At 35.1% G+C, this 26,835-nt stretch overlaps 1 protein-coding gene across 2 annotated transcripts in view; it reads left to right on the top strand.

Annotated features, from left to right (window-relative positions):
* GPR155 (G protein-coupled receptor 155) overlaps window positions 1-26,835 on the top strand; it is a 38,578-nt gene that overhangs the window by 7,335 nt on the left and 4,408 nt on the right. For both annotated transcript variants that reach the window (XM_010990130.3, XM_031451683.2), the window contains exons 3-15: window positions 4,067-4,466; window positions 6,068-6,233; window positions 7,137-7,292; window positions 8,618-8,701; window positions 9,606-9,723; window positions 12,952-13,036; window positions 13,134-13,224; window positions 14,354-14,564; window positions 17,963-18,067; window positions 20,737-20,873; window positions 22,346-22,441; window positions 24,945-25,009; window positions 26,197-26,334. In XM_010990130.3, coding sequence (XP_010988432.1) covers window positions 4,067-4,466; window positions 6,068-6,233; window positions 7,137-7,292; window positions 8,618-8,701; window positions 9,606-9,723; window positions 12,952-13,036; window positions 13,134-13,224; window positions 14,354-14,564; window positions 17,963-18,067; window positions 20,737-20,873; window positions 22,346-22,441; window positions 24,945-25,009; window positions 26,197-26,334 — 1,852 coding nt within the window. The remainder of the gene's footprint in view (window positions 1-4,066; window positions 4,467-6,067; window positions 6,234-7,136; window positions 7,293-8,617; window positions 8,702-9,605; window positions 9,724-12,951; window positions 13,037-13,133; window positions 13,225-14,353; window positions 14,565-17,962; window positions 18,068-20,736; window positions 20,874-22,345; window positions 22,442-24,944; window positions 25,010-26,196; window positions 26,335-26,835) is intronic.

Below are 26,835 nucleotides of genomic sequence, written 5' to 3'. Positions count from 1 at the left end.
CCTTTCTCGCTATACTATGACAGTTATAACGGTCTATGAAATTGCATTAAAATGGTTTATCTATGCTCGAGTGACAGAATACTTACAGTGCGTTATTGCAAACTGAAAAAAGAAGCTGGTAATTTTAAAAAACAATTCTTTTCAAAGGTACTTTAAGAAATCAGAGTATGAGAAGAAGCCAGGAATCTATGAGATGAAATGTTGATTTCAGTAAATCAGAACGGTTCCCTGCCTCTGTCATTAAAAGATACTAATAGGGCATAGTAAGTCCTATAATTTATTCTTCAAACAATGCTGATAGCATAAGTACCCTGACTAATCATAATTATGCTCTAGTGCTTGAGCTGTAAACAGAAAGGAAATGAAGCATTTAACTATATGCCATTAAATAATAGAATGATCTTGTCTGAGTCTTTGTGTTATTTTCCAGGGATGGAAACCCTGCAGGAATCAAAATAGGAGCCACAGTGGGTGGCTAATTTTGTCTTAGTTCTTCAAAGCTATATAATAATTCCTCATAGTGAGATTCTCCCCTCCCCCCAAGAGCTTTATTTATAAGTATTAATTAATTAGAACTTAATAGTTGATATGATTATAAATCTAATTTGTTAATATGGGTCACTGCTTTCATTTTTTTCAGATTTGAAAAACTATATTCAGATTGGTAACAAATGAATAGTGCTGCCTATTTATAGATGAAGACCTAATGCTAAGTAATTATGCAAATAAATGGCAGCATGGACTGAAATTCCCATATTGAACCCTATTCTAGTAATTTAACTAGTATTTATTCCCAATTTTTTGCTTTTCTATTAGACTATATTTCTTTTGCCTTCTCATATACCTGTTCAACTGACTTAAAATACCCCAATAGGAACTGCTTTATATATATTCAGAATATAAAAAAAGAAAAAATTGGATATAAAAAGAAATGGGTTCACGGATAACAATTAGATATAAATTGCTGTGTTATAAAATACATTTTTAGTGTGTTTGATATTCACTGATGTGTTAATTCCATCCAGCCAATATTTTCAGGTTTGCTCAGCACTCTGCTGAGACTGGGAGTTATAAAATGATGCCTTCAATGAACTTAGAATTTGTTGAAGTGGCACTGATATGAAACAAAGTCCCAGAGCCATCCAGGGAAGGAGAGACCCATGATGCAGACTGAAGACTTGGTGGAAGAAATGGTACCCGAGACAGGCCTTGAATAGTAGGCAAGACTTAGATAAGAAAGGAGGGATTTCAAGAAGTTAGGGGATGATGATCAGCATGTAGAACTAGTAATTATGAACCTGTGTTTGTCCAGTGTAACTATGATACTAAACTAGCTGATAAAGGCTTTGCATTAAGGAATAGCAAGAGATGAACTAGATAAATCAGGAACAAAGTGTGGCGACTGGACTGTGAATGTCAAAAGAAAGATTTTATACGTGGTCTTGTGGGTGGTGAGAGCTGTGGGAAAAATCTTAATTTTTGAAAGTTAAGATTTAGATGATATTGTCGGTAGCAAGTAAAAGGGATGAAGGGGACGATCAAGAAAAACCAGAAGCATATAGGTTGGCAAACACAGTAAGTAACCAAGTTTTGAGATTTTTGACTAGTGGGAGTAGTAGGAATCAAGATTCCAAGTAGGAATCAAATACAAAAGATGGTGCAAAAGAAGAAAGTACTTGGCAGTTGGCTAGCCCTAGGTAATAAAGACTCACTCAAATTTACATTGAGCTTTTAAAGCAATCTGAAGTCCATTATGTGATGGTGATTCAGTGCTACTATACATTTCTGGAAAAAGGCATTAACTTAAGGGGCTTTGTGTGCTGTAAGTTGTCAAAGGAAATATTGTGTGCATTTTATTTTGGCCACTTGGGGAAATTCTTGGGCTCAAATTGAAAACACAAGGCTTTTCCAAAATATACCCTCTTTTAAAAATTGAGAGGTGGGCAGGTAAGGACACCTTTCTCTTAGAGCTAGAATATCTAATCAGAAGTGTGGCTATCTAGAAATAGTTACCAAAAATGCTGCTTTTTCTTAAAGATGAAACATGAAAGAAAACCACTGAGTTGTAGAGCTAGTATATCTAATCTGGAAACCAGTGGAAAGAATTTGTGAAATTTCATGTAATCAAATATGTTTTGTTTAACCTCTGCGTTTCAGAGATAGTAGAGACCTCTGTATGTGCTTAGCTGAAAAAAAGGGAATTGAATCTTATAAAAAGTAGGTTTTAGCTAATGAGAACAAGGTGAACTTCTGAAGGTTATATAATCCATTACATAACTTCAATGGGACATGTGCAGGACATTAACTGAACTTATATATCCTGAGTAAGTAAACAAATATATTTTCCTACCGTGTCACTTTATCTCAATGTAAATTGAGAAACAATCTTTTACATTTTTTCTCACAATTGCCTCTCATGTGAAGCAAGTGATTGTGAGTGATTGTGGCTGTTCTTTTTTATCTTTCTTTCTCAACTTGAAATCATTTATGAATCAGCCTTTGTATATATTAGGTTGAATAATTTCAGAACTCATCACTCAGAATGTGCCTGGAAACCAGGTCACCAACGCCCACATGAACCATGAAACTATTAGAAGTCTCATCCAACCCACCCTCTTCCAAGGAGACTCACCTTATACAGTGGTGAGATTCTACAGTCATCATGTACACTTGGACCCTTGAAAAATCCCTCAAGTCACCCTCCAAATACAGCACACGTACTTTGTATACTGTACCATTTCTCTTAAGTCTAACTGCCAGATTCTTTCTCAAGCATCATTGTTCTTCAGTGAACAAGTAATTAGTTTGCACTTGGGAACTTTATGAAAAAAAAAATGAAGCTTTTGTTTTCCTAAGAGAGTATAATTGAATTTGCATTAGTTAAATGTGCATTGACATAACGTCACTGTATTCCCCTCCCAAACATTTCTTAGCTCCATCTTTCTATCCCTAATTCTTCAGCATCTTCACTGGTCTTCCTTCCTGAAGGTATTCATTCCTCTCAGATGAAGGCTGCTCATTTCTCATCACTGGCATGCCACATGAGCAGTGGGTAGGCAGGACAGCATCCTCATAGCCACTGGGTACATTATTCCATGAGTAAGCCATTATTCTCTGCTCTTTGTCAGTAAAAACTGCTTCTCTGAGGTTCATGCTGCCTGGCTTAGGCCGCTCATTCTCATTGCTGTCATCTGCTGACCTCATTCTCATCATTCCTTCTCATTCATTGACGACTAATATTTGGCACTGTCATCTTCTCTACTCCCAAGTTTTGCCATTATCTTTTTTGACTTCAGCATTCATGTGAACTACCCACCAAATTCTCTCAGTTCCTTGACCTCCTCATCTCCAGTGATGTTTTCCTCTACTCCATTTCAGCCACCAACTCCTATGGCCACATCCTGGACCTAGTCATCTGGGAATATTTAAGTCAGTAGCTCACTGTCTGACTTACTGTGAACTCCTAAACTCCCAAATATCCATACTTCTTGGACTTCATAGGGACCTCCAGTTTCTAAACCCTCTGCTTTCTATCTGTAGCTATCTCCCACCTTCATTTATTTTCCTGGATAGCATGGACTGCATCACTTCTGTGCTCAGTTTTTCAGTCTACTGCCTCCTCCTCTGTCATCTGTGCTCTGATTTTTGCCTCACCACTCCAACGAAACTTCTCTCTCAAGGGAACCAACAACCACCTTGTTGCTATTACTACTTAAACGTTTTGTTAGTAGATTTTTACTTTGAGTTGTTTCTTTTAAGAATTCTACAATTCCGCCCCTTTTTTTGAGACCAGTCTTAGCCTCTACACAGTGAAAATTAATGGGTTTTACTAAATAATTTTTAAAAGTTGATTATAAGCTAGATATCATTTAATATAGTATGTTTTTCTGCCTTTTCAGCTTTATTACTAAAATGTATTTTTCCAAAACTAGGCTAATGAGGTCATTCTACACTATTTAGGTTAATGTATAATATGTTATAATTAAGCATGGAAAATATGTGCATAATTTATTAATATATTTCTGTGGTAATCATTTTTAAATCAATTTTAATTCATATTTTACAGTGGAAGCTTTATATCAAACTACATACCCAGAATATCTCCAGTACATTTACTTGGTGGCGCCAATATCTCTTATGATGTTAAACCCTATAGGGTTTATCTTCTGTGAAATCCAGAAATGGAAAGACACTCAAAATGCTTCTCAAAACAAAGTGAAAATTGTGGGACTTGGACTTCTGCGTGTATTACAGAACCCAATAGTATTTATGGTCTTCATTGGCATTGCCTTCAATTTTATTCTTGATCAAAAGGTGCCTGTATATATGGAAAATTTTCTTGATGGACTTGCAAATTCTTTTTCTGGATCAGCTCTATTTTATCTTGGTCTTACAATGGTAGGAAAAATAAAGAAACTGAAGAAGTCAGCATTTGTCGTACTAATTCTTCTCATCACAGCTAAACTGTAAGTTTGACTTATTTAACTTGGGAATTGTACTTTGTGAAAGCCTTATTTAGCCAGTTCTTTGGGATATGTCTGTAACTATTTTCTCCCTTAAATACTTTGATGGTAGTGATCCCTCCTAATTGAGTAGTTATAATTTAAAGGAAACGCCTCAGTGTCTCAGTTTGATCATATTTTTAAAGGAATTTTGCAGGATTTCTGAGTTTTCTAAATCTATTAAAATCCTATTAGCCATGATGAAAACAATAATTTTGAAAATAAACTTTTATTCATGAACCTGGGGAAAAATATTCTACAATTCTGTGGGTGAGTGAACTTTCTAAGTATAGGTTAAATCAATATGAATGATTAGTATCAACCTTCTGATCCCAGCCTTAGCTCCTTAGATAATAGTTCTTCAGCTTCTTTAGCTCCTTAGGCATGGAGTTATACTTCCTGGTGCAGGTGACATAATTTTACTACAAGGTTATCCCAAGGCACTTGGGGCGTACTTAACTATCAGATTCAGCTCTTGTACAGACAATTAAATTCATGAGACCAGTGCAATATGAAATAGTATCTATATTTTCAAAATAATCAAAATGAATAAAAATTCTGAAAATTATTTACAGTGGTGTTATGCTTTTGGAAATAAGGTATTAATTAGTGTTGCCTCAGTAGTAAGTATGGTTCTAACAATAATAGTAATCAACTGTTACTTATATGTATTTAAGTATTCTCATTTTAAAAATCTTTTTTTCTGATTCTTTGATCCCTACTACATGTTTTCTTCTTCTTTTAATTAAAAAAATACATATAAGAGTAGTTCTTTACGCCATCCGAGACCATCTCTGTAGGTGCTGCTAATGACAATATTATCAACCTTGGTTTTGTTCTTTCTAAAGGAAAGCTTCATTAGCTTGCTATGGTTTACTGTTAATATGTTCTTTCTGTGGAATCCTAGAGGATTTGTTTAATAACTGACCTTTCACCAGTTATGTATTTCACTAGCTTTTTTGCTCTACCTCAGTTATTTAAGTTCCCTTTGCTAAGCCTTTTTTCTTTACAAAGATAAAGAGCTCATTGTAAGATACCTATTTTTATACTGTTTTTTTTTTTTAATCTAATTGAGCAGAGCATTGTTAGCATTACCTGAACCATTTAAACCCTTAGTCATATTAAAGGTCGGCTCTTTTTTTTTTCTTTCCAAAATGAGTTTAGTAATTTTCTTGAAAAAAGTTTACTCAAATTGTCAGTCTTTTTCTTTTAACATGTCAATGAACTAATAGGGGAAGCAAGAAACAGCAGTTATAATTGCAACTTTTACAAATTTTTTGCAAGAAAATTATTTGCAGAACAAACAAACAAAAAATCTGATTTTTTCCCTCCTAATTCCTGATGTCTGAAGTATTTCTAGAATGTTGTTTCACTTTAAATGGCTCCAAGTTGAATTTTTGATTCTTTCAGTGAAGTGCCCATAAGTAGTAATGCAGAGACAATGTGCATGCAAATATTCTGGGCAGGGGAAGAATAACCCAATGCCAAGTTCACTAGAGCAGTTTACTACTAGGGGACCAGCATGCTTTGATATCAGGTGAATGATGCATTTCCTGTTTCTTCAGCCTGGTGCTGCCACTTCTGTGCAGAGAAATGGTGGAACTCTTGGACAAGGGTGACAGTGGAGTGAACCATACGAGTTTGTCAAATTATGCATTTTTGTATGGTGTCTTTCCTGTAGCACCAGGAGTGGCTATCTTTGCAACACAGTTCAACATGGAAGTAGAGATTGTATGTAAATACTCTTTTCTAAGTTTGATTGTTTGTTTGGTTAGTAGAAAATGAATTTTTAAAACAGAAATCTGCATTCTTTTATGAGAATTTGATGTCTGTAAACTGCCTCATTGTAAATAAGGAGGCATCATGTAACATCATCTAACAATAAAGTTATTTAATCTGGGGTCTTTATCCAACTATTACTTTTTTCATTAGTCTTTTTTAGTTACAGGTATTTTAATGCTGTATTTATACTTAAGCTTAAAGGTTATTTACAGAAGGGTAACTTAAAATTTAAAGAGAAAAAATCTGTTTTATTCATTGACAGTCCAAACACCAGATGCAAAAACCCACATAATCAAGTGCAGCTAAAATCAATTAACACCAAATTTTAAGTGTCTATAACACATTGTACATGTTATCTATGGCACTAGAATAGATGTTTTTTGAAATATAACATGAAGGAACTAAATTGTTTTGCAAAGGTCAGTTCCATTATTTAATCAGTAAAATGTCTGCATGGTAATTTTTCTCTTTTCGAAATTGCTTTTATTGCCCTATATTTTATGAAATATTATGGAAGGAAACTGGTCATCAGTTTAATTAGACCATTAATATGGTTTACTTTCTAGAATCTAACTACCAGCTATGGTATTAAAGATAACCACCAGCTGTGGGATTTCTAGCATTTGTTATATGGAAATATAAATTGAGCATAGATTGGAAGAGGGGCCAAGAGAGTTTACCTTGTTTTCTTTTAAGGACTCTATTAGAGTAGATAATATGCTGGATTCTATGATGTCTTTTTACTGACTCTTGCTTTTTGGAATGCCCTAGTGTGCTGTGGCTAGTTAAAGTTTAGGGTAATTGTTTAAGTCAGTCTGTGACTCTTTCCTCGGTTTGATTTCATTTTTGCAGATAACCTCAGGGATGGTGATAAGCACATTTGTGTCTGCTCCGATCATGTACGTTTCTGCCTGGTTACTGACTTTCCCCACCATGGACCCTAAGCCACTGGAATATGCCATCCAGAATGTTAGTTTTGATATAAGTATTATCAGCCTGGTCTCCTTGGTAAGTATGTTTCAGTGTAAAAATGAATGAAGACCACAGAATGAATTTGAGAATAGTTTGGTAACAGAAAGTTAGAGATTTAAAAATCTAATTTCCTGTGCAACAGAGAAAGCTAAAGCCTGCCCATAAAATATAATATTAGCCTTCTGAGTTTTGTCTTTCCAGTTGGGAGTTAGAATTGTATAACAGACAAGGCATGAGATTTAGCCAGACCTGGCTTTGACTCCTGGCCCTATCACAAACTACCTGTATTTCTCTGTAAGGTTACTATAACCTCTGTAAGCTTCAGTTTTCTCAACTATAAAATAGAGGTAATAATTTCACCCATTTCCATGGTTTGTTTTAAGGATCACATGAGACAATACATGTGAAAAGCATTCTGCAAATGGCAAATCATTATATAAATACTAGCTGTTGTAGAATTGTGTTGTTGGAAGGAATCTTTGGGATCAAAACTAAACACCTATTTAATGTTAATAACACTTTTTTGGATATATCTAATGCAAATTAAATATTTAAACAGCAACCAGAATATCTTATAAACTGAGTTGCCTATTAAATTCAAACAGTATTCTGGCTGAAAAAAAAAGACAACTTTGCTGTTAAAAGAAAGGAGGTAAGGGTGAATATGTATACTGGAAACAAATAAATATATGATTAATGTAATTTTTAGGAAATTTTCCTTTTGTTACATATTCCTAAAATCTATGCTCATTGATAAGAGGAAAGTCTAGGGGGAGAGACAGTATAAATTTTGATTGACAGTGAGGTGAGAAGAAAGAAGGAACTCAAACCAGGATACATAGCTGGACACTGTGTATCCTTTTAAATATAAAGAATGCAGGAAAATTAATCTTAAGGTGGGTGATGTGTGTTGTTTGAAGTAAGATAGCCTGGAATTTAGATACCTCATGAGCCAATATGGTGGAATCAGAAAGGGAAAATTTAGGATGGTACATTGTAACTGCATCTCCCAGGAAAGCTCTTTTTCTGAATAGTTGGCTGTGAACCTATGTCCCATCCCAGCCACCAAAGATAGGGAAAGTTAGAACATGACCCTGGTCCAGGCATTAGTTCTTAAAGACTCTGTCATTTTTGGAGTTAATTTACCATAGGATCTCTCCATGCTTTTTATTTTACTTTGGATAGAGTAGTTTATCTTAATACCCTTCTGGGAACTAGACAAGTTAAAGTAAGTAAAATACTACAATTCCCTTCTGAACTGGGATAAAAAGAATTCTTTAAAGAGGCTAGTCAATGAATTATTTAAAAAGTAATTATGAAGATTAAGAAACCTGAATAAATTTTGAACTTTTGTCTTTCAGATCTGGTCTTTGGCTATTCTTCTTCTGAGCAAGAAATATAAACAGCTTCCTCATATGCTTACAACTAATTTACTTATTGCTCAGGTTAGTAAGCTTACAGATAATTAGAGCTATGTTCTTCTCATTGTTTACATTATGATTGAGGAGAAAATTGCTTTGTTGAGTTTTTATAGTTATAAAGTCGAAAGTATTTCTTTTTACCGAATACAATCAATTACAATTTGATTACAATTCATTTATGCCTAATTTATTAAACATTGCAATGGGTCTTGAACTATATAAAGTTGAGGCGAATCCAGTTGGCCCTCCATATCCATGGGTTCCACATCCTCAGATTCCACCAACCACGGACTGAATATGTTCAGAAAAAAAATAATTACAGAAAGTTCCAAAAAGCAAAACTGGAATTTGCCAAATGCTGACAACTATTTATATAGCATTTATATTGTATTAGGTATTATTCAGCAATCTAGAGATGATTTAAAGTATATAGGAAGATGTGCATAGGTAATATACAAATACTGCACAATTTTATATAAGGAACTTCAGTATCCTCGGATTTTGGTATCCATGGGAGGAGGGGTTCCAGAACCAATGGCATTTGATGAAAATTTTGCATTTTTAATAGAAATAATTGAATCATTAAAATTTGAACTCTCTCATAATCTTATTTTTGTAGTTAAAGCTTTGCATGTCTCAAATTATAACGGATAGAAGTTTAGCATTTTCTATGTAAACCTAAATATAAAGTTAGTATTTAGAATGTTGTCATTATCTGTTTCAGATGAATATGTACATGGTTAAAGGCTCTGTATAAAGAGTTTTTTAATCATCAAACTTGATATTTTAGTATAACTAGTGTGCAATAGTTAACTACTCAGCAATAGTTTTAAATGAATAATTATACTATAGTTGCTGTGAATAAAACACATGAGTATGACTCATATGAGTAGGACTGACTTTGTTTTGTTAATAATTCTTTCTTCAGTCTATTGTCTGTGCTGGAATGATGATATGGAATTTTGTTAAAGAAAAAAATTTTGTTGGACAAATTCTGGTGTTTGTTTTATTGTACAGCTCCCTCTATAGCACCTACTTATGGACAGGTAAGTTGGGTCATGAATCGAAAGTTAGGTCCCCCCTCTCCTCCATCACTGGAGGCCCCAGCTTCTAGTGATCTATTCGAAGTCTAGTAGTACAGGATTAGGCATTCGCTTGGGCAGCTATGCCCACTAACATAGGCTGAGTTCTGTTTCCTGATCACTCTATTTCTGCCTGGACTCTGGTGGTTTCCAGTCATGTGTCTTTTTCCTCAGGGTCTTGAGTTCTAGGCCATGGTCAGCACAGCTCTCCTGTGGAGACATCAAGGGGACAGACGCTGGTGGCAGGTAGTTAAGGAAGGAACGGGCAGAGAGGGATGAGGTGTGTGAGGTGGGTCCAGAGCTCACCGTTAGAATCCAACTGAACTCAATGAAAAATTCTGGTTCTGCCTTAAGCAACTGACATAACTACCTTAACTTAAAGTTTCCTCATCTGTAAGCCTGGGTTACTGCACCTTACAGAGTTATTTTGAGAATTAACTGAAATATGGGTGTTTATGCCTGGTATGTGGCAGGCACTCAAGACATGGAACTATATTAAGTAGAGGGAAAAGTGGTAATATGAGAACAAGAAAAATAAGGGAATAAAAGGGTATGTAAATAGAAGAATACTCAGTAAGAAAAACTATTTTTCATTTCCACTGGCTCCAAAAAGGATATTCAAAATATTTTAGCACATTGCAGTTTTGAAGTACATTTATTTGCATGTGTACATTCTGGTGTGTTTGCAAAACATTTCTATCTGGCTGATATGTATTCATATGACAAATGCAAACCTATAAAATGGCACATAAAAGGAAACTGTAGAATGGTAGCGCTGGTTTTAGCCACTGTTGGGAGGCAGGTGTCAGGAAGTGGCTGGGAGGGACAGGCCTTTGATTTCATGCCTTCAGGATCAAAAGCAGGACCCATCTAAGTCAACAGGTTTTTGAAGTGAAGCAACAATGTGGTGAAAATTACAGAATGAATTCAGTGCAAATAGGAGAGGTTTGTGTTTTTTTTAAAGGCAAGTACACTTTGCATGGCATAAGAGTTTTCATGAAATGTCAAGTTAAAAGAGATAAAGACTTTATTTCCAAATACAGATGAACGAACTTGATCTCTAATACTTATGTTACTAAGGCTAAATTTATAACAGGAATAAAAGAGCAGTAAATAGATCAATTTGTCAAAAAGCCCCAAGTTTCTCTGAAATCCTCTTCAAGCATGCATACCAAAATCTCTTCAAAGAAGCTGCTCTGAATTTCCTGATTCTGATGAAGGTGCCCTTTAACCTTGGGATTATTATGATTTAACATAATTTTAGACCTAAAATGTCATTTAAAATCATCCTGTTCAGCCATTTTCAGTTTTACTCATTTGCAAACCATCCTCATGAATTTTGCCATATCTGTATATCACTTGTCCTCCTCCCCCACCAAAATTGACTAATTTTTTTTTTACTTTACTGAATTTAACTTTATCTCAGTAAAATCCCAGATTTCATGTGTTAGTTAAAAATTCCTCAAGCATATGTTAAAATAAACACATAATTAGTCCCCAAAATGTTCACCCTGTGTCACCTAGAGTCTCTACACTTTTGGAAACACTGGTCTAGTTTAAATCTCTCATTTTGCACATAAAGAAAATAAGGCCCAAAGAGTTTAATTGATTCAGACAAAAGCTCTCACACTTCATCAGTGAGCGATCCAGGCTTACTGGGCCTGTTCATGGCATGTCAATATTTTCACAAGGCAGGAATGGAATGATGAACAGTAGAATTTTAAAGAGTGCCCTTGCTACTGTAACACAATTGGCACTCTTTTGTGATTGGTTACTTGTTTCCCTGGCACTTTGAAAACCTGAAACAATAGAGTGTACAAGTGTACTGGGAGGAGTAGTGGTGTTATAGTATCTCTTGAACTTGAATAATGTGTGGGTCCCCTACAAAGAAAAACAGTTCTCAAGGATCTCGGTGTTGATTTGTATTATTTCTAGCACAGTGTCATTTAATCTGTATAATCTTAAATCTAGGTGTGAATTCCTTGTATACAGCTAATATACAATTTAAAGCCAAAGCAAATCCACAGATTAGATTCAAACAAAAGTACAAACTCGGTAATTCTAATTAGCAACATTAATTGACATGATAAAGGATCTTGTTTTGCTAATCTGAATCACAGTGTGAAATGTAAAATGGAACACACTTCTCCGGGTAGGGTTTTTTCAGTTTGACCTGCCTTTACTTTGATGTGTGGGTTTATGACCTGGTTATCTCCCTGCTTTTCTCTCTTCGGTCTACCATGGAACATTCATTTAGACTGTGTCGTGGGATATCAACATTTAGCCTTCATTTGGCTTAAACTTCGTATAAAACCAGATATAATCCCTGAAATAATGAGACTGTACTTTAGTTATAAGATGGTCATCCAGATGATTATCATTACAAATAAACCAAAAAGACTTAACATTTCTCATAGAAATTTCCAAATCCCTAGGGGTCCATGGATCTGAGTTTTAGAAACACTGACAGAGTTGAAAGACTTAACCATCTGCCGGAAGGCTGGGTTTCTAGTCTTACTCTGCCCCCTGCTGGCTGTGTGGCTTGGGCAAAGCCTCGTTTATGTATCTATAAAATGAAGGTGTTAATTTAAACCAGTGGTCCCTTCCAACCCTAAAGTTCTAAGATTCTATAGCTATGCAGAATTTATTAAATAAGATGTTACTTCTATAAATAATTGGGTAAAAGGTATAAGGAAAGCTCAAGAACTTTAAAACATTTGTTTTTGTATTACATCTATGTTATATTTGTATTAAGGTCCATCATTTAGACTTGGTGAATTTTCCAGAAACAGAACCTATATAAGAATTGCCTATACTTTCTTAGCATCAGCAGAGTGGGGTGTTTTTATTTTTAGAACTGTTCTATATCCAGTTAAAATTTTTTTTCCCCAAATATACTTTGACTCCAGACACATCAGTCAAAAGAACAAAATGATTCGGGCTTTCTAAAAAAAAAAAAATCCTCATGTATAAAATAAGAAGATTTGAGTAAAGAAACAATATAGGAGGGAAAACATGAATGATTTTAAGAAAACTTGCTTCAAAATATTTGGGAGAGCATTTATTTAGAAGGAGTAAATTCTAGGGCAGGAACTACAGACTACTATTGAAATAAGCTTGGTTAAGTTCCATGAAGTCTGATCAACATCAAGAGTAACTACCTATCTTTCAATCTCTATTTCTTATTCTTAGGCCTTCTAGCAATTTCTTTGTTTCTTTTGAAAAAGAGAGAAAGGGTACAAATTCCTGTTGGAATCATCATCATATCTGGCTGGGGGTAAGTTGGTAGCTTTCTGTTTGCTTACATGTTCCCACATACGCAGCTACTATTCATCCTGTCTTTTTCCCCTCTCTCTAAACCCTTGTTATTACAGGATCCCTGCTCTCCTTGTTGGTGTTCTTTTGATAACTGGAAAACACAATGGAGAAAGCATTGACTCAGCCTTCTTTTATGGAAAAGAGCAGGTGGGAAGAGTTTATAGGCAGTTCTGTTCTTTAGAATGTCTCTTTTCAGCTTCTTAATGTGTTTTGCACAGACATTAAAATTAATTTTGAAAATCTGTTCCAATTTATTGCCTATCACACTGGTGATCCTACGTCACTTTGTTAAGTCATATTTCAAAGTGTGGTAAAGATTTTACACGTCTATAAAAAGGAAAATGAAATTTTAAAAGATTTTACATGACTAAATCTGTTTTTAGCTGAGAATTTCCAAATATTTGAAACTTACTTGGTCTTCTTAAATGTACTTGTGAATTATGTTTCTTCTATTGGAGGAAAGAGTGATTAATTTAAATCCATTTAGGAAGTAAGCAATAGTAATATAAGCCAAGTTCTTGATTTTTAATTCTATCATAAATATAAATTTCAGAACAAAAAGCATCTGAGGAAAAAGTATACTTGAAAAGCTATTGAGTAGGAGGCTTGTGGGACCTGCTGAATCAGAATTTCCCAAGGATGTGTGTGTGTGTGTTTTAACTGACGTGTAGTTGATTTATATTAGTATTACATTAGTTTCAGGGGTACAACATAGTGATTTAATATTTTTATAGATTATACTCCATTTAAAGTTCTTACAAAACAATGGCCACATTTCCCTGTGCTGTACAATATGCCCTTGTTTCTTATCTATTTTATACATAGGAGTTTGTATCTCTTAATCTCATTCCCCTACCTTGTCCCTCCCAAGGATGTGTATTTTTAAAAAAAAAAAACCTTCCTAAAATGATTTTGATTTCTTACCCTTTTTTTCTGTTTTGTAATTTTGAATTTTATTGGATTGTTGTGAGAATAAATAATATTATACATGTAAAGGACTTATACCAGTGCTAGCATACAGTTAGTACTCAGTAAGTATTAGCTATCATTATTTTTAGTATCATCATCATAACAGAGTCTCCAGTTAAAGTACATTTGAACTACGTATTAAAGCAAGCAAAAACTGTGAAGTAAAGTATCAGCCATCATTTAGATTACTTGTAGAGGAAATTAATGACATGATGTATAGTGAAAGAAGCATCTAGAAATCTTATTTGATTACAAGCAAACCCTAATTTTTCTGCAACTGACTTACATTCCTTCCGTACGTTGGCAGATGATCATCACGGCAGTCACCCTGTTCTGCAGTATTGTGATAGCCGGTGTCTCACTCATGTGCATGAACCGCACCTCCCAAGCAGGACGCTATGAAGGTTTCGACCAGTCTCAGGACCACAAAGCAGCAGAGCCTGGAAACACTGCTTTCGAGGAGAGTCCAGAACCAATAAATGAACCTGAACCTTTTACAAGTTCTATCCCAGAAACAAGTATGATCCTTAAAATATAAAGAAACTCTTACATGCCTATATATACTCTGTATCCTGAATGTTTTGTTGAAGGGAATTTCCTTGAACTATCTTGAATATCACAGGTCTTTGTGAAATGAGGAACTTGAATCATAGTCAATAACAGAAAGAGCTTGCAAGTTCATTCATTAGATTCTCTTTATAAATCTTTTATAAGGGTAATCTTTTGTTAAATTTTAAGATTTCCTTGGGCCTGAGAGTTTAGAAAAAAGTAACAACTGAAGGAAGGTCCTTTCTAAGAAACTAAACACCTATGTTTGTTAATTTAACAGTGTTATATCTGACAAGCACCATCAATAAAATGAACCAAAGAGGCTTGATTGAAGCTGGGTTAATGTGTAAATTAGGAGTTGGCAAACTACAGCCTGCAAGTCAAATCTGGTCTGCCATCTGTTTTTGTATGGCCCAAGAGCAAAGAATAACTTTTACATTTTTAAAGGGTTGAAGACAAAATTTTAAAAGACAAGTATTTTGTGACACTTGAAAGTTACACGAAATTTAAATTTCAGTGTCTGTCACATGTTATTGGAACACAGGCATGCTCATTTGTATTGTCTGTGGATGCTTTCACACTATATTGGTAGAGTTGAGTCATTCAACAGAGACCTCGTGGACTGCAAAGCCTAAAATATTTATCATCTGGCCCTTTATAGAAAATGTTTGGTAATCCTTGGTATAAGTGAGAATATGACCCTAAACAGTGACTTTGTTAATAAGTGTTAACTCTTACGGGATTTGCTTCAGTTCAGGAGAAGGGGAGTCAGCAATAGAGTATGCATTCTGGATTCACTGGTACACATGGAGATTTTATAGACATAAAACATTGTGCTAGGAACTACAAATGTTGGTATTTATTTTATTTAGAGAGTTTGTGGAGTAGAGAGATGATAAATCTTAAAAGTATTGTAAATATCAGTAAGAATAAGAAGGTATGAAAGGAAAAGATAAAAAAAAGTTTTTAAACTATCTTTATCTTAAAAGGAAGAAAATCCCACAAATCTTACCATCTTACATTGCCTTCCTTCTCCCACTCTCCCTTTCTTCTTCCCAAACTGGGAGTAGATAGCACAGGGTTAAAAACGGAGATCTGAAGCCATTTTGCCTGGGTTCAAATCCTGACCCTACAATTTACTATTATTTGATCTTGGGCAAGTGCCTTGGTTTCCATATCTGATGCCAATAACACCTACTACATAGGACTGTGGGGTCCTGCTACATAGGACTGTAGTTTGCCAACTAGTGACTTCCATTAACCCTGCTTCAGTCAGGCCTCCTTTAGTTCATTTTTTTGGTCCTCACTAATTTCTTTGCTAAATCCATTGTGATTATATCATCAGTTTTCATTCTTTTGAGTCCTCTTGACCATTTTCCCTTTTAAGACAGAAGTTCATGGATGACGTGTATGTTTTCACTAAAATTTAAAAGCCACTTTTCCTAAGTCCACAGTACTCTTCTGATCACGCCCAGGATCCTTTCCTTCCTCACTTTCTTTGTGGACTCTTACATTTATCCTAAAACCCATCTACTGGGCTTAAAGACCACCACTTCCGGCTGGCTCTCTCTGTCTTCTCCCACGAGTGTTTTAGAACTGGCCCCCAAAGGCCTGCAAAGGTGTGTGGAGAGTCCTAAACTAAGTGTCTTAAGCCCAGAGACTTTTTCTGCTACGTCTTTACCTGTCCTTTGAAAATAGCAAACAGTACCATGGATGTTCTTTAAATCCTCTCATCATCATCTCCAGCAGGAAAACTAGTTTGCACCTTTCATATAAGTAAAGGGAGAGCCAGAAGACAGCTGTGGCTTATCTCCTAGGAAACCTTCTGCAATGTTTATACTTTCCCCTCCTATCTCACTGCTTCATAACTGCTTTTTAAATTATCAGTATAACCCACTAGACTGTTAAGTGCTGTGACTGACACGCCCATCATTGTCGCCTCAGAACCTAGCACGGTATCAGGCTTCCTGTACATGTTTAGTAATATTTGTTAAATGGATGGATGGATGGATGGGTCGATAAGATATGCCATGACTTTGTGAAGCTACCCTGAAAACTGCTGTGGCAAAGCACTTGTTTATTTGCCTCTTCACCCGTGTTCCTAGGAAAAAAGTTTATAAACCTGTCTGGTTGTTTTCCTTCCCTAAAGCCTCCTCTCTTCTGCTTTGCTAGGAATATTAACACATAACACATCAGATGTCCATTCTCGCCTCACCAAACCTCAATAATCCAAAATAACTCACTCACCTCTGCCGCTCGCTACACATTTGTCAGAGATACGTGATTTGCATATAAGTGTGGAATTATAATTGAATGTAAGACTAGCCTATTTTAATATGAAATCAAATGTTTAGGTAATAAATTACTCCTTTTTCATACATTAAATTTTAATACAGTTTATCACTGAAGTTATTCTATTATAATCCATGTCAAGGAGTGCCATGTCCCTCTATGTGTGAAATGTTTTAAGAGACATTGCATGCAGTTTTCTGACTATATCGGGGTAAAATTACAGCTCTGTAGCAGACATCTCAGTGTGACTTCTGTAAACCAATCTACCTATAAACCAGCAAGAGATTTTCAGCAGTAAATACTTAAAAATAAAAAAGAATATAACCGCTTTTACTGAATCTTCTAAACTAGAGGAGACAAATCTTGAAAAAAGTGAATTTTGAGCTAAACTTAGAGGAGGAGAGGGTTTGGATGAATTCCATGCCAGACTTAATGCCTGGAGACCCGAATAAGCATGGGACTTGTGAAGGACACTAAGAACTGTCCAGAAAGAAAGCAAGGGCTTTTGCTGAATAGTAGGAGTGGTTGCATATGGAGAGGGGCCAAGTCCTAGAGAGCTTTCAAATTCAGGCTAAGGAGTTTGAATTAAGTGCAGTAAGCAATAGAGCGTTTGTGCATGTTTTCAAGGAGTGATAAAATCAAAGCTGTATTTTAGGAAAGTGTTCAAATTCTAATTTCCCAAAGCACAGTGGAAGTTAATAAAGCAGCATGGATAAAAACATTTTCCCTAAAAAATTAATTTTTAAAAAAGATATCAGGTGGAGAAGAAACAAAAAAACAAAAACCTTTTCCTTGTCTCATGCAAAGAGGAGACAATGTGTGTAAAGGAGCTGATCCTCTGTCTGCCGCTCTTTAAGTATTAACTTCTGTATAACACGTCTGAATACTTTTTGATAGATACTACGTGAAAACATTTCCATTGAAATGTTTGTATGGAAAATTTATAAGTGTGTATGAATGGGTTTGGAGTTGGTGTTTTGGTTTTCTTGGTTTTGGTTTGTCTTATTTGGCGTCTCTTTAAGTTGTTCATTACTGTTGTGGTTGGACTCTACCCTCACGTTATTTTTTCTGTTAGGTTGCTGCTCCTGCTCCATGGGAAATGGTGAATTACGCTGCGCATCCACAGAGCCAGTAGCAAACATAAGCACCAGTAGGCCTGTGACTCCTTCGTTTGAGAAAAGTAAGTGCTCTGGGCTATAAGGATGGGCCTGAGGAACAAAAGATTCCTTATTCTTATGCCTTAAAAGAACTCTACATAGAAGCTATGGAAGCTACACTGTTTGAGAATATTCTCAAATGAGATGCAGGAAAGTGCAAATAGTATAATAATCATGCATAGACTGAATACTCATTTTTTTAAAAATTAAAGTTTTTATAAAGTAGTAATAGGTAGTATTATACATACATACACATACATGTATGCGTGTGTGTGCGCAAGTTTTCCAATAAATTTAACCCAAGTGATAATTTTGAGAAGTTTGCCCTAAAGGCCATCTTTTTTTTTGGCCTCTTTTCTTGATTTAGAAGCTGGGACTTTCCCCTGACTCCATTCCCCCAGGGCTAGGACTAATTAATTAGTGCTTAATTACATTTTGAATCCATATACTTTAAATACGTCCTTTCTTATAAAATAAGAAAAATCTTTAAAAGTAATAACCTTTTGGCATTTCAGCTAAGACTGAATCACATTAGTGGTCTGAATTTCAAATTATTTAAAACAACTAAACACAATTGCATGAAATCACAATGTACTTTCAGTTGATTATGCTTATCTTTAATCAAAGTAGAAAGGGAAACCCTAAAAAGTCCTCTTTATGATGTACCATGTCAGGTGTATTGTTGCCAAAGGCATTATGTTTTTATATGAGAAATGTGTGGATTATAAGAACTGATATATGCAAATCACTAAGCACAGGGAGTGGTGTGCAAACTAAATGCTCGTTAAACATAGTAACATTGTAGTAGTAGTTATTATTCAGGCAGGATTTTACTTGGCTGCTATCTGCTGGCTAGGAATGAATCTTAAATAGTAGAATTCACAATTCCATTGAAAGAAGTAAAAATACATCAGATGTTGGGTTGGGACTTCACTGATTTGCAGTAAGAAACCTCTCTTGGGATTCAGTTACATGTGTTTAATTTTTAACTGTGTGCTCCTTTTCCAAAGCTAGTATTTCTTTACATTAGAATTCCCACGGTTTTCCTCCATACCTTTTCCTCCCTACACAATATACTTAATAGTAAAGTCCATTAACAAACTCAATATGTGATTTCGTTGAACAGCTTTTTGTTTGTTTTGTTTCTCAGAATCTCCTTACAACTTGCTTATCTGTCATTTCTCCATTAATAATGCTGATCCCTGAAAAATCTTTTCAGTTATAAGGGCTTCTTAGATTTTCTGATCATATTTTACAAAAAATATATAGAATGAGAGCCATCATATATGGGCTTCATCTGCTGATATAATTTAATATCATTCCTACACCTGAAATAAAGAAGGTCTAAAGGGAGTCAAACCATGGACAAATGAGAATTTTTAGAGTTTAACAATACAATTAATTCCTCATCCCCAAAACAGTGCCACAGGACAAAGGCAAAATAAATATTGCAATGTGTGAAAAAGGCAAATGAAAGATAGCAAAATTTATTTTTATCCATTTTTATCTTTGTATGTAATATTTTAAGACCAGGATTATTTTATATATACTGCTAGAATTATTTTACACCAAGATATACACAAATAATTGTTATAAGATAGGGTCATACTACAGAGACAGTTTGGTGGCCTACTTTGTTTTTGCTTAGTTCACACTATGAACTTGCACTCATGCCATTAGCTGTTATGCCAGACTACATTTAATGGTTGTATATGTCCTTTTCTGAAAAGAGGCTTTAGGATAAATTGGGAGTTCAGGATTTGCAGGTACTAACTACTATATATAAAATAGATAAACAATAAAGTTCTACTGTATAGCACAGGGAACTATATTTGCTATCTTGTAATAACCTATAGTGAAAAAGAATATGAAAATATGTTTATATATGTGTGTAACTGAAACATGCTGTATACCAGAAACTAACACAACATTGTAAACTGACTATACTTCAATTTAAAAAAAAAATTTGAATGGAATAAAATAAAAATAAAAAAGAGGCTTTGGGAAATACAAATTTTTATTGTTAGCTTGCACGTAAGAGCTGTGAAGTTGTGTTTTTAATTCCTGACTTTCTGTAAAGACTGTATGTTAGACTACCATCTATTTTGGAAAAATGTTTTCCCCTGCTTTTGATGCCATAGATATTAGTGGCGCTGACATGGGAGAATAAACGTTTCTTGTGAAAGGCCCCACACCTCTTTTAGGCCAAAAAAGAAGTTATGCTTGTGATCTGGACTTGGTTCCATATGTAAAGAACAAAGTGCAGAATGTTTTTTATTTGGCTCCTTGAAAGTCTTTTCTATGGCAAAGTTTAAACTAATGAAAGGCAGGTGGTAGTAGTAAATTTGTTTTGCTCTTAGCCAAAATAGGGTATTTGTGACCAAGATATAGATTTATCACAGGTGAAAACTGAATTATTTTAGCCTTAAAAAAGTATGTGTGTGTTACATTGTTGAATACTGCAGAAAGGAACTATTGCGTCCTACTCATATTTTTTTGGATAAAAACACTCTACAAGTAGAATTCTCCTAAAACAATATGAAGGAGCCTTCCTCAGATTTCATCTAAAATAATATACTAGTTCTGAGCTGAATGTGCATATGTGGTGGTTTGCTTAGGAAGTCATTATGAATTTAAAATGCACTGAAATAAAAAGCTCTGATTACAAATTGTTGTACTTACTGTTTTATAGATGAACATTGTGTGAGTCGCTGTAACTCCCAGAGCTGCATGTTAGCCCAGGAAGAGGAGCAGTATCTCCAGAGTGGAGACCAGCAACTGACTCGACATGTGTTGCTGTGTTTACTTCTCATTATTGGCCTGTTTGCTGTAAATGTTTCTTCTCATTTTGTTTGGGGGCCGTTTCTTTAAATGTTTGGCAAAGGTTTTATTCAGGCATCTGGCAGAAACTTTGTTGTTACTTCCTAGGGGGGTGGCAGCTGGGCCATCTGAATTCTAATCTTGAGCTAAATGTTTTGGGGCAGGGGAGAACAAATAATTCACATTACCCTGTTGCCTAAGTGCTCCGATAGCTTATTTTGCTTGGAATACTCACTCATCCTATGCTTTGAACCTAGAATTTGGTAAAACCACCTATCTCCTTGATGTGTGCAGACCACTCACTCCTAACATACTCTTTGACTGACTTCAGTGGATAAATGCCTACATGGTCTCTCAGAAGATATTCCTCAGATAAATAAACTTTTAAAATAATTTTACATTATGAAAATAACATAACCACCTCATACAATGGACACTTACAAAATAGAGAAAAGAGAAAAAATATCCATCATACTACTGCCTTCTATTTTTTAATACATTTTTCGTGGTTCTAATGATATGTACAGATTTACCTCCTGCTTTGTGACTTATGTCATGTTGCTACAAAGTGTTCATAACTTTTACTTTAAATGACTCCTCAATAAACCATAGAAGAGATGCATTATAATTTACTCAACCACTTTCTTATGGAGTGTTCCTAGTTTTTCAGAATGCTCTAATAAACATCTCCATGCAGTATATTTCCTTATGGCAGATTCTCAAAGTTGGGAAACCTGGATCAAAGAATATAAATATTTCTGTGCCTTTGGATACATTCTCCTAAGTTTAGTTTTCCAAAGAAATAGTATAGATTTGTATTCTCACCAACTTTGACTGTTACAATTTTTTTAATTTGATAATTTTATAAGTGAAATATAGCACTTCATCTTTAAAATGCATTTCTTTGATTACTAAAAGGTTTTTAAAAATTAGTTCTATGTCTTTTGTGAATTACCAGTTACTATAATTCTTTGAGATAGTTCAAGCGTTAACTTGCCTAGAGATGGGAGATGGATCATTATAACCTATGAAGAAACCTTCTTACCCTTTTCACACTGGGATGCTCATTACATAGAACCAGCACCATTTTAACTGCTATTTAAGAATCAAAATCAAAAAGTAAGAAATGCTGCCAGGAATTGCTGCTCAGTGATGTGATTGTTTTCACTGTGTAGAACTAATTTTAAAATCAGACCTGTCTTAGGCTAGTTGAAGTCCTGACGTATTATGTAAGCTTCTGTATTATGGCTCATGTCTTCTTCAAATCTGATCAGAATAGATGCTGTTTGAATGACATCTGTCGAGAAGAGAGGTTGAAACCTGTTGTTTGAAAGACAAAGCCTCTATATTCTCTCAGTGTTTTTCCCCTTAGTCCTTTTCTTCCTAATTATTAAGTAGGTAAGTTATTGTACTGTGTTCTGGATATAGACAAATGATCAGCTTGCTTCATTTTAAAGTACTATTTTCTCCTTCCTCTACAGAATCTTTCCAGTTGTTTATGGTGGCTATTCAACCAAGAGCCTGGAAGACTGTATGTTGAGTTACAGTTTTTCTGTGCTGTGTTTAACTTTGGCCAGGTATTTGCTTACCGAGAACTCTGAGGGATTGTTGTTTTCCTGGATGTGTTGATTGGGGGGTGGGGGGGGTGCGGATGTTGTTGTTTTCTTTAAAATCAAGAGGGTTTAGTTTGTTTGCCAGCTGCTGGTGTTCGTGACAGCTGACAGCTGCTGCGTATCTCTTAGTAGAGATGAATTATTATATTGGTTAAAGTCATCAGAATGCACACTGAGTGTTTCAATCAGAAATACCAGATAGTTTTCTGCTTTGGTTTTGAGATAAAGAATGATAATTTAAGCAGGGACAAGATGTTCCAAGTTCTTTTTAAACTTTGTTGTGGCCTTAATAAGTTGCTTTGAGAAGATGACTTAACTTCTCTGCACCTTTAGTTTAGCCACTTAATTTAATGCACATCACTTCATTTACATTTGATGTTTCTTGAACTGTAGGTACTTAAACCTTTTTAAAAAAATCATACGGTATATAAATAAAATTTGGCCAAGGAAAGACGTTACCTTGAAAGTCTACTATATGCCAAACATTTAAAAATATTTTACATTAACAATTTCATTTAAACATCACAGTATCTGCAAAGTAGACTTATCACCCCCAATTTAAAAATTAGACACTAAAATTCCATGAAGAACTAATACGACAGGTGCTGTTGTCTTTGTTTATGTCACTATTAAAATGGATATTTAAGGATAAATGATATTTTACCTACTGGGAAAATATTTTTATGTGCAAATTATAAAATGTATTCTGTCTTCAATCTCTTACATTTTAGAGAATATCAGTCCCCAGATTAAGTATCAGGTTGAAAAAAATACAGTACTTGAAATCACTGGGTTTGCCTATTACACCTGAAATAATTGGCCATATTAGTTAGTGAACATTTATCAGTAAATGCTCCTGCCAGTTTTTCCCTAACATTAATTCCTTGAAATATTTCCAGTTTGTTTTGCCTTTATTGTGGGAGCAGAAATGGCTCTATTTAGACAGACAAGTGACCTATCAGTTTATTACAGACAGACATGAGCATCCTAAGGGCCACGTGATGCTGACCTGACTTTGTGATAATTTTCAAGATTTGACTTTGTACCCAAGAACTATAAAATAGTAAGTCGAAAAATCAGAGTCTCACCCGCATTTTACGTCCAGAAAGCCCACTCCAAGCTGAGGCATCCTAGGACTGGGACTGACAAAGCTTCACAAACAGAAGCTAATGCCAGGAATGTTGCGTTTGAAATGCTGCCCCCACAGCTTATGGCTGAAGTGCTTCAAAGGAAGGAGAGAGATACAAAGCCCACTCCCATCCCGTTTTCCTCCTGAGGAGGTGCAGTAGTAAGATCATTCCCTTTTGGTGATTTGTAATTTGAGGTGAAGACAGGTAGGTCCTTCATGTTATTGCATTCTCCATCCCACCCTCACCAACCTGCACCTAGATCCTTACCCCACTGTGCCTGACAGATGGCAGTTCCCAGCCTCGCATCTCCCCAGGCAGTCCTGATCATCCTGATATGTGACTGTTATCTGGTGCCAGTTTGCCTTATCACCCTCAAATTCTTCAAACCCTTTCCCTAAGCACTAGCCAACTTCATTTCACATAAATTTTGTTCAGTTATTTCATTATAATCAGATACTACAGCACTTAATAATTCTATAATTTCTGAAGTTTTAACAGAAAAATAATAAAGAAGTACTTGAGCCTAATGGGAGCTATTTTATTTTCTTTTTAGAAAGGGCAAAAAAAGACATAGGGCACTTAAATGTTTTCATTTTTCTTCAGTAAGCTAGCATGCAAGTGTGGTTGCTCAGCACTCACTTATATCACCCCTCATAATTAGCAGGAAAGAGGATTGGGGAAAGGCAGCCAAGTACCATACAGTTGTCCCTCAGTATCTGAGGGGGAATGGTTCCAGGATGCCCTTCAGATACCAAAATTCATGGATGCTCAAGTCCCCTATATAAAATGGCATAGTATTTGCATGTAACCTATGTACATCCTCCCATATACTTTTGGGGGTTTTTTTGGTGGGGGTAGGTAATTAGGTTTATTTACTTTACTTACTTTATTTTTCAGTGGAGGTACTGGGAATTGAACCCAGGACTTCATGCATGCTAAGCACACACTACCACTGAGCTATGTATTACCCCCCTCACCATATACTTTAAATCATCTCTACATTACCTATAATACCTAATACAATGTAAATGATATGTAAATAGTTGCCGGTATGTGGCAAATTCAAGTTTTGCTTTTTGGAACTTTGTGGAATTTTTTTCCCAAATATTTTCAATCCACTGTTGGTTGAATCCACAGATGCAGCCTGCGATACAGAGGACTAACGATACCTGCCTTCAGGCACTGAACTTTAGAGGGCCGGCCTGTGTGTTCTGTTTAAAATGTTGTTCTAGTCATTAGAGGTTTACTTCCCGAAGCACTAAATTTTTTGGCTTCCATCTTTTCTCTGTCTTAAAATTTTATTGTAGAACTCATAAAATATTTTTTTTCTTCCATAGGGATTTATTTCCTTCGGCATCTTTGGACTGGACAAACATTTAATCATCCTACCTTTCAAAAGAAGGTAAATTTAGTTTTAAAATCTATAACTGTATAGATGATGACAAAGCCATTCTATTAAGATACTGATATTTTTAAACCTTTCATAACTTCTAGGAGACCACAGAAAGGTTAAACTAAACACCACAGAAAGGTTATATGTTGATTCACATATTTGTTGTAAATAACTGCAGAGGAAATACGGGAAGAACTGTCATTAATCCAACATTGTAATTTGCATTTTAAGAAGAGTTCATGGAAGCTGACTTCTATCTATGCCATTAACTACATAAAGTAAAATGAAACTTGAAAATGTATTTAGAAATGGAAGTAGTAGGTGATGTGCCCCCAAAGGTCTATGTTTGTCTTTCTCCTTTGATAACAGGATTTCTCTATCAAGCTGACAATTTATAGAAAAATCAAGTTTTCTTCTTTCTTAAATTTCAGTTTTTTCAATTAACTTCGTGAAGAGTTTCTTCGAATTCAGATCAGGATTTTTTTTTTTTTTATGAAAAATAATGAAGTGGGAACACTCCAGCTTCGGGATGGGAGTAAGTGGTTGGGGGTGGAGGGGCGAATCCTTCTACTTCCTCATTTGTTTTCAAAGTCAAAATTAGTAGAAACCAGAAGTGCTGATGAAACTTATCCTACCAGCTACATAAAAAGTGCCCAGTAAATGGTCCCTGTTCGTTCTTATCCCTTTTTTCATCATCACAATTAAAACGTAGTTGAAGAAAATCATAATAGGAAAGTCATTGAACTTGATTATCAGCTTCATTATGTTGAATAGTTGAAAGAGTCAACAGCTCCATTGTCTGGGCTGGCAAAACACAATTGTTCTATACTCCAGATCCTAGTATTTGTCTCTCTGGTACTGAAATTGGAAAATGATTAAACAGAATACTTGCTCTCTGTATGTTATTTTTGCATTTTAAAATAGTAGAATGTAGAATAAGGAACTTCATTTTTTGGTAGAAACTGAAATGGGTCAAACGTATCTGGAGGGTTTATAACCTGCTCTGAACAGGAAACTGAGTGCAGGAGAAATATGTTTCTGCTTCAGCGACTAAGGATGTCTGGGTGTTATAGATGACAGCTGTGGTGAACGGCAGCCTTGGAAGAGCCATACAGACAGGGTGATAAACAAGAAGGGGTGCTCTCTCCGGGCTGTTTTTCTCCTTAAAAATCACCTCCTTAAATTTTGGTTTTTAGACTTGAATTCTTATGGAACAATAAAGAAACAGCAGAAAACAAGGATTCTCCTGTTCCCGAGGAAATAAAAATGACCTGTCAACAATTTATCCATTATCACCGTGACCTCTGCATCCAAAACATTGTCAAGGAAAGAAGGTAAGTACAGGTTCAGATAATTACATTTTAGATAATCTTAGTTTGTAATATGCTAAGTAATGTGCTTGTGACTAACTTCATGATTGTTAATCAGTAACACATATACATGTAAAAGTTAAAACAGCTCTCGTCAATTTAAGAAACAGCATATATGAGTCATATCATTTTGATTTTTACATTTTTTAATGGCATATAATTTTCAGTTTCCATATAAAATATGAAAACTTAAGAATGAAACAAAATGTAGTAGAATATTAACATTCACTTCACGTTGGCCATTAGTATCTTTCACAAAACTCTGAGATACACTATATTTAGAGGTGATTTTATATTCTCCATCTCCTAGTGGTATGTTATTTCATATCACTAATGATATTGTCAAGAAAATGAAATGAAATTTCTGTCTCTTATTTCTGCTGCTTATTTTTCACCTCAAGTCCTAATCTTCATCATATATATTTTTCTAATCTTCACAGTATGGAGTATATAGCAGGAAATGAA

Source organism: Camelus dromedarius, chromosome 4, assembly GCF_036321535.1.
Source record: "Camelus dromedarius isolate mCamDro1 chromosome 4, mCamDro1.pat, whole genome shotgun sequence".
Lineage (NCBI taxonomy): Eukaryota > Metazoa > Chordata > Mammalia > Artiodactyla > Camelidae > Camelus > Camelus dromedarius.
The sequence above is the reverse complement of the archived record's forward strand: the minus strand, read 5'-3'. Positions and strand labels throughout refer to the sequence as shown.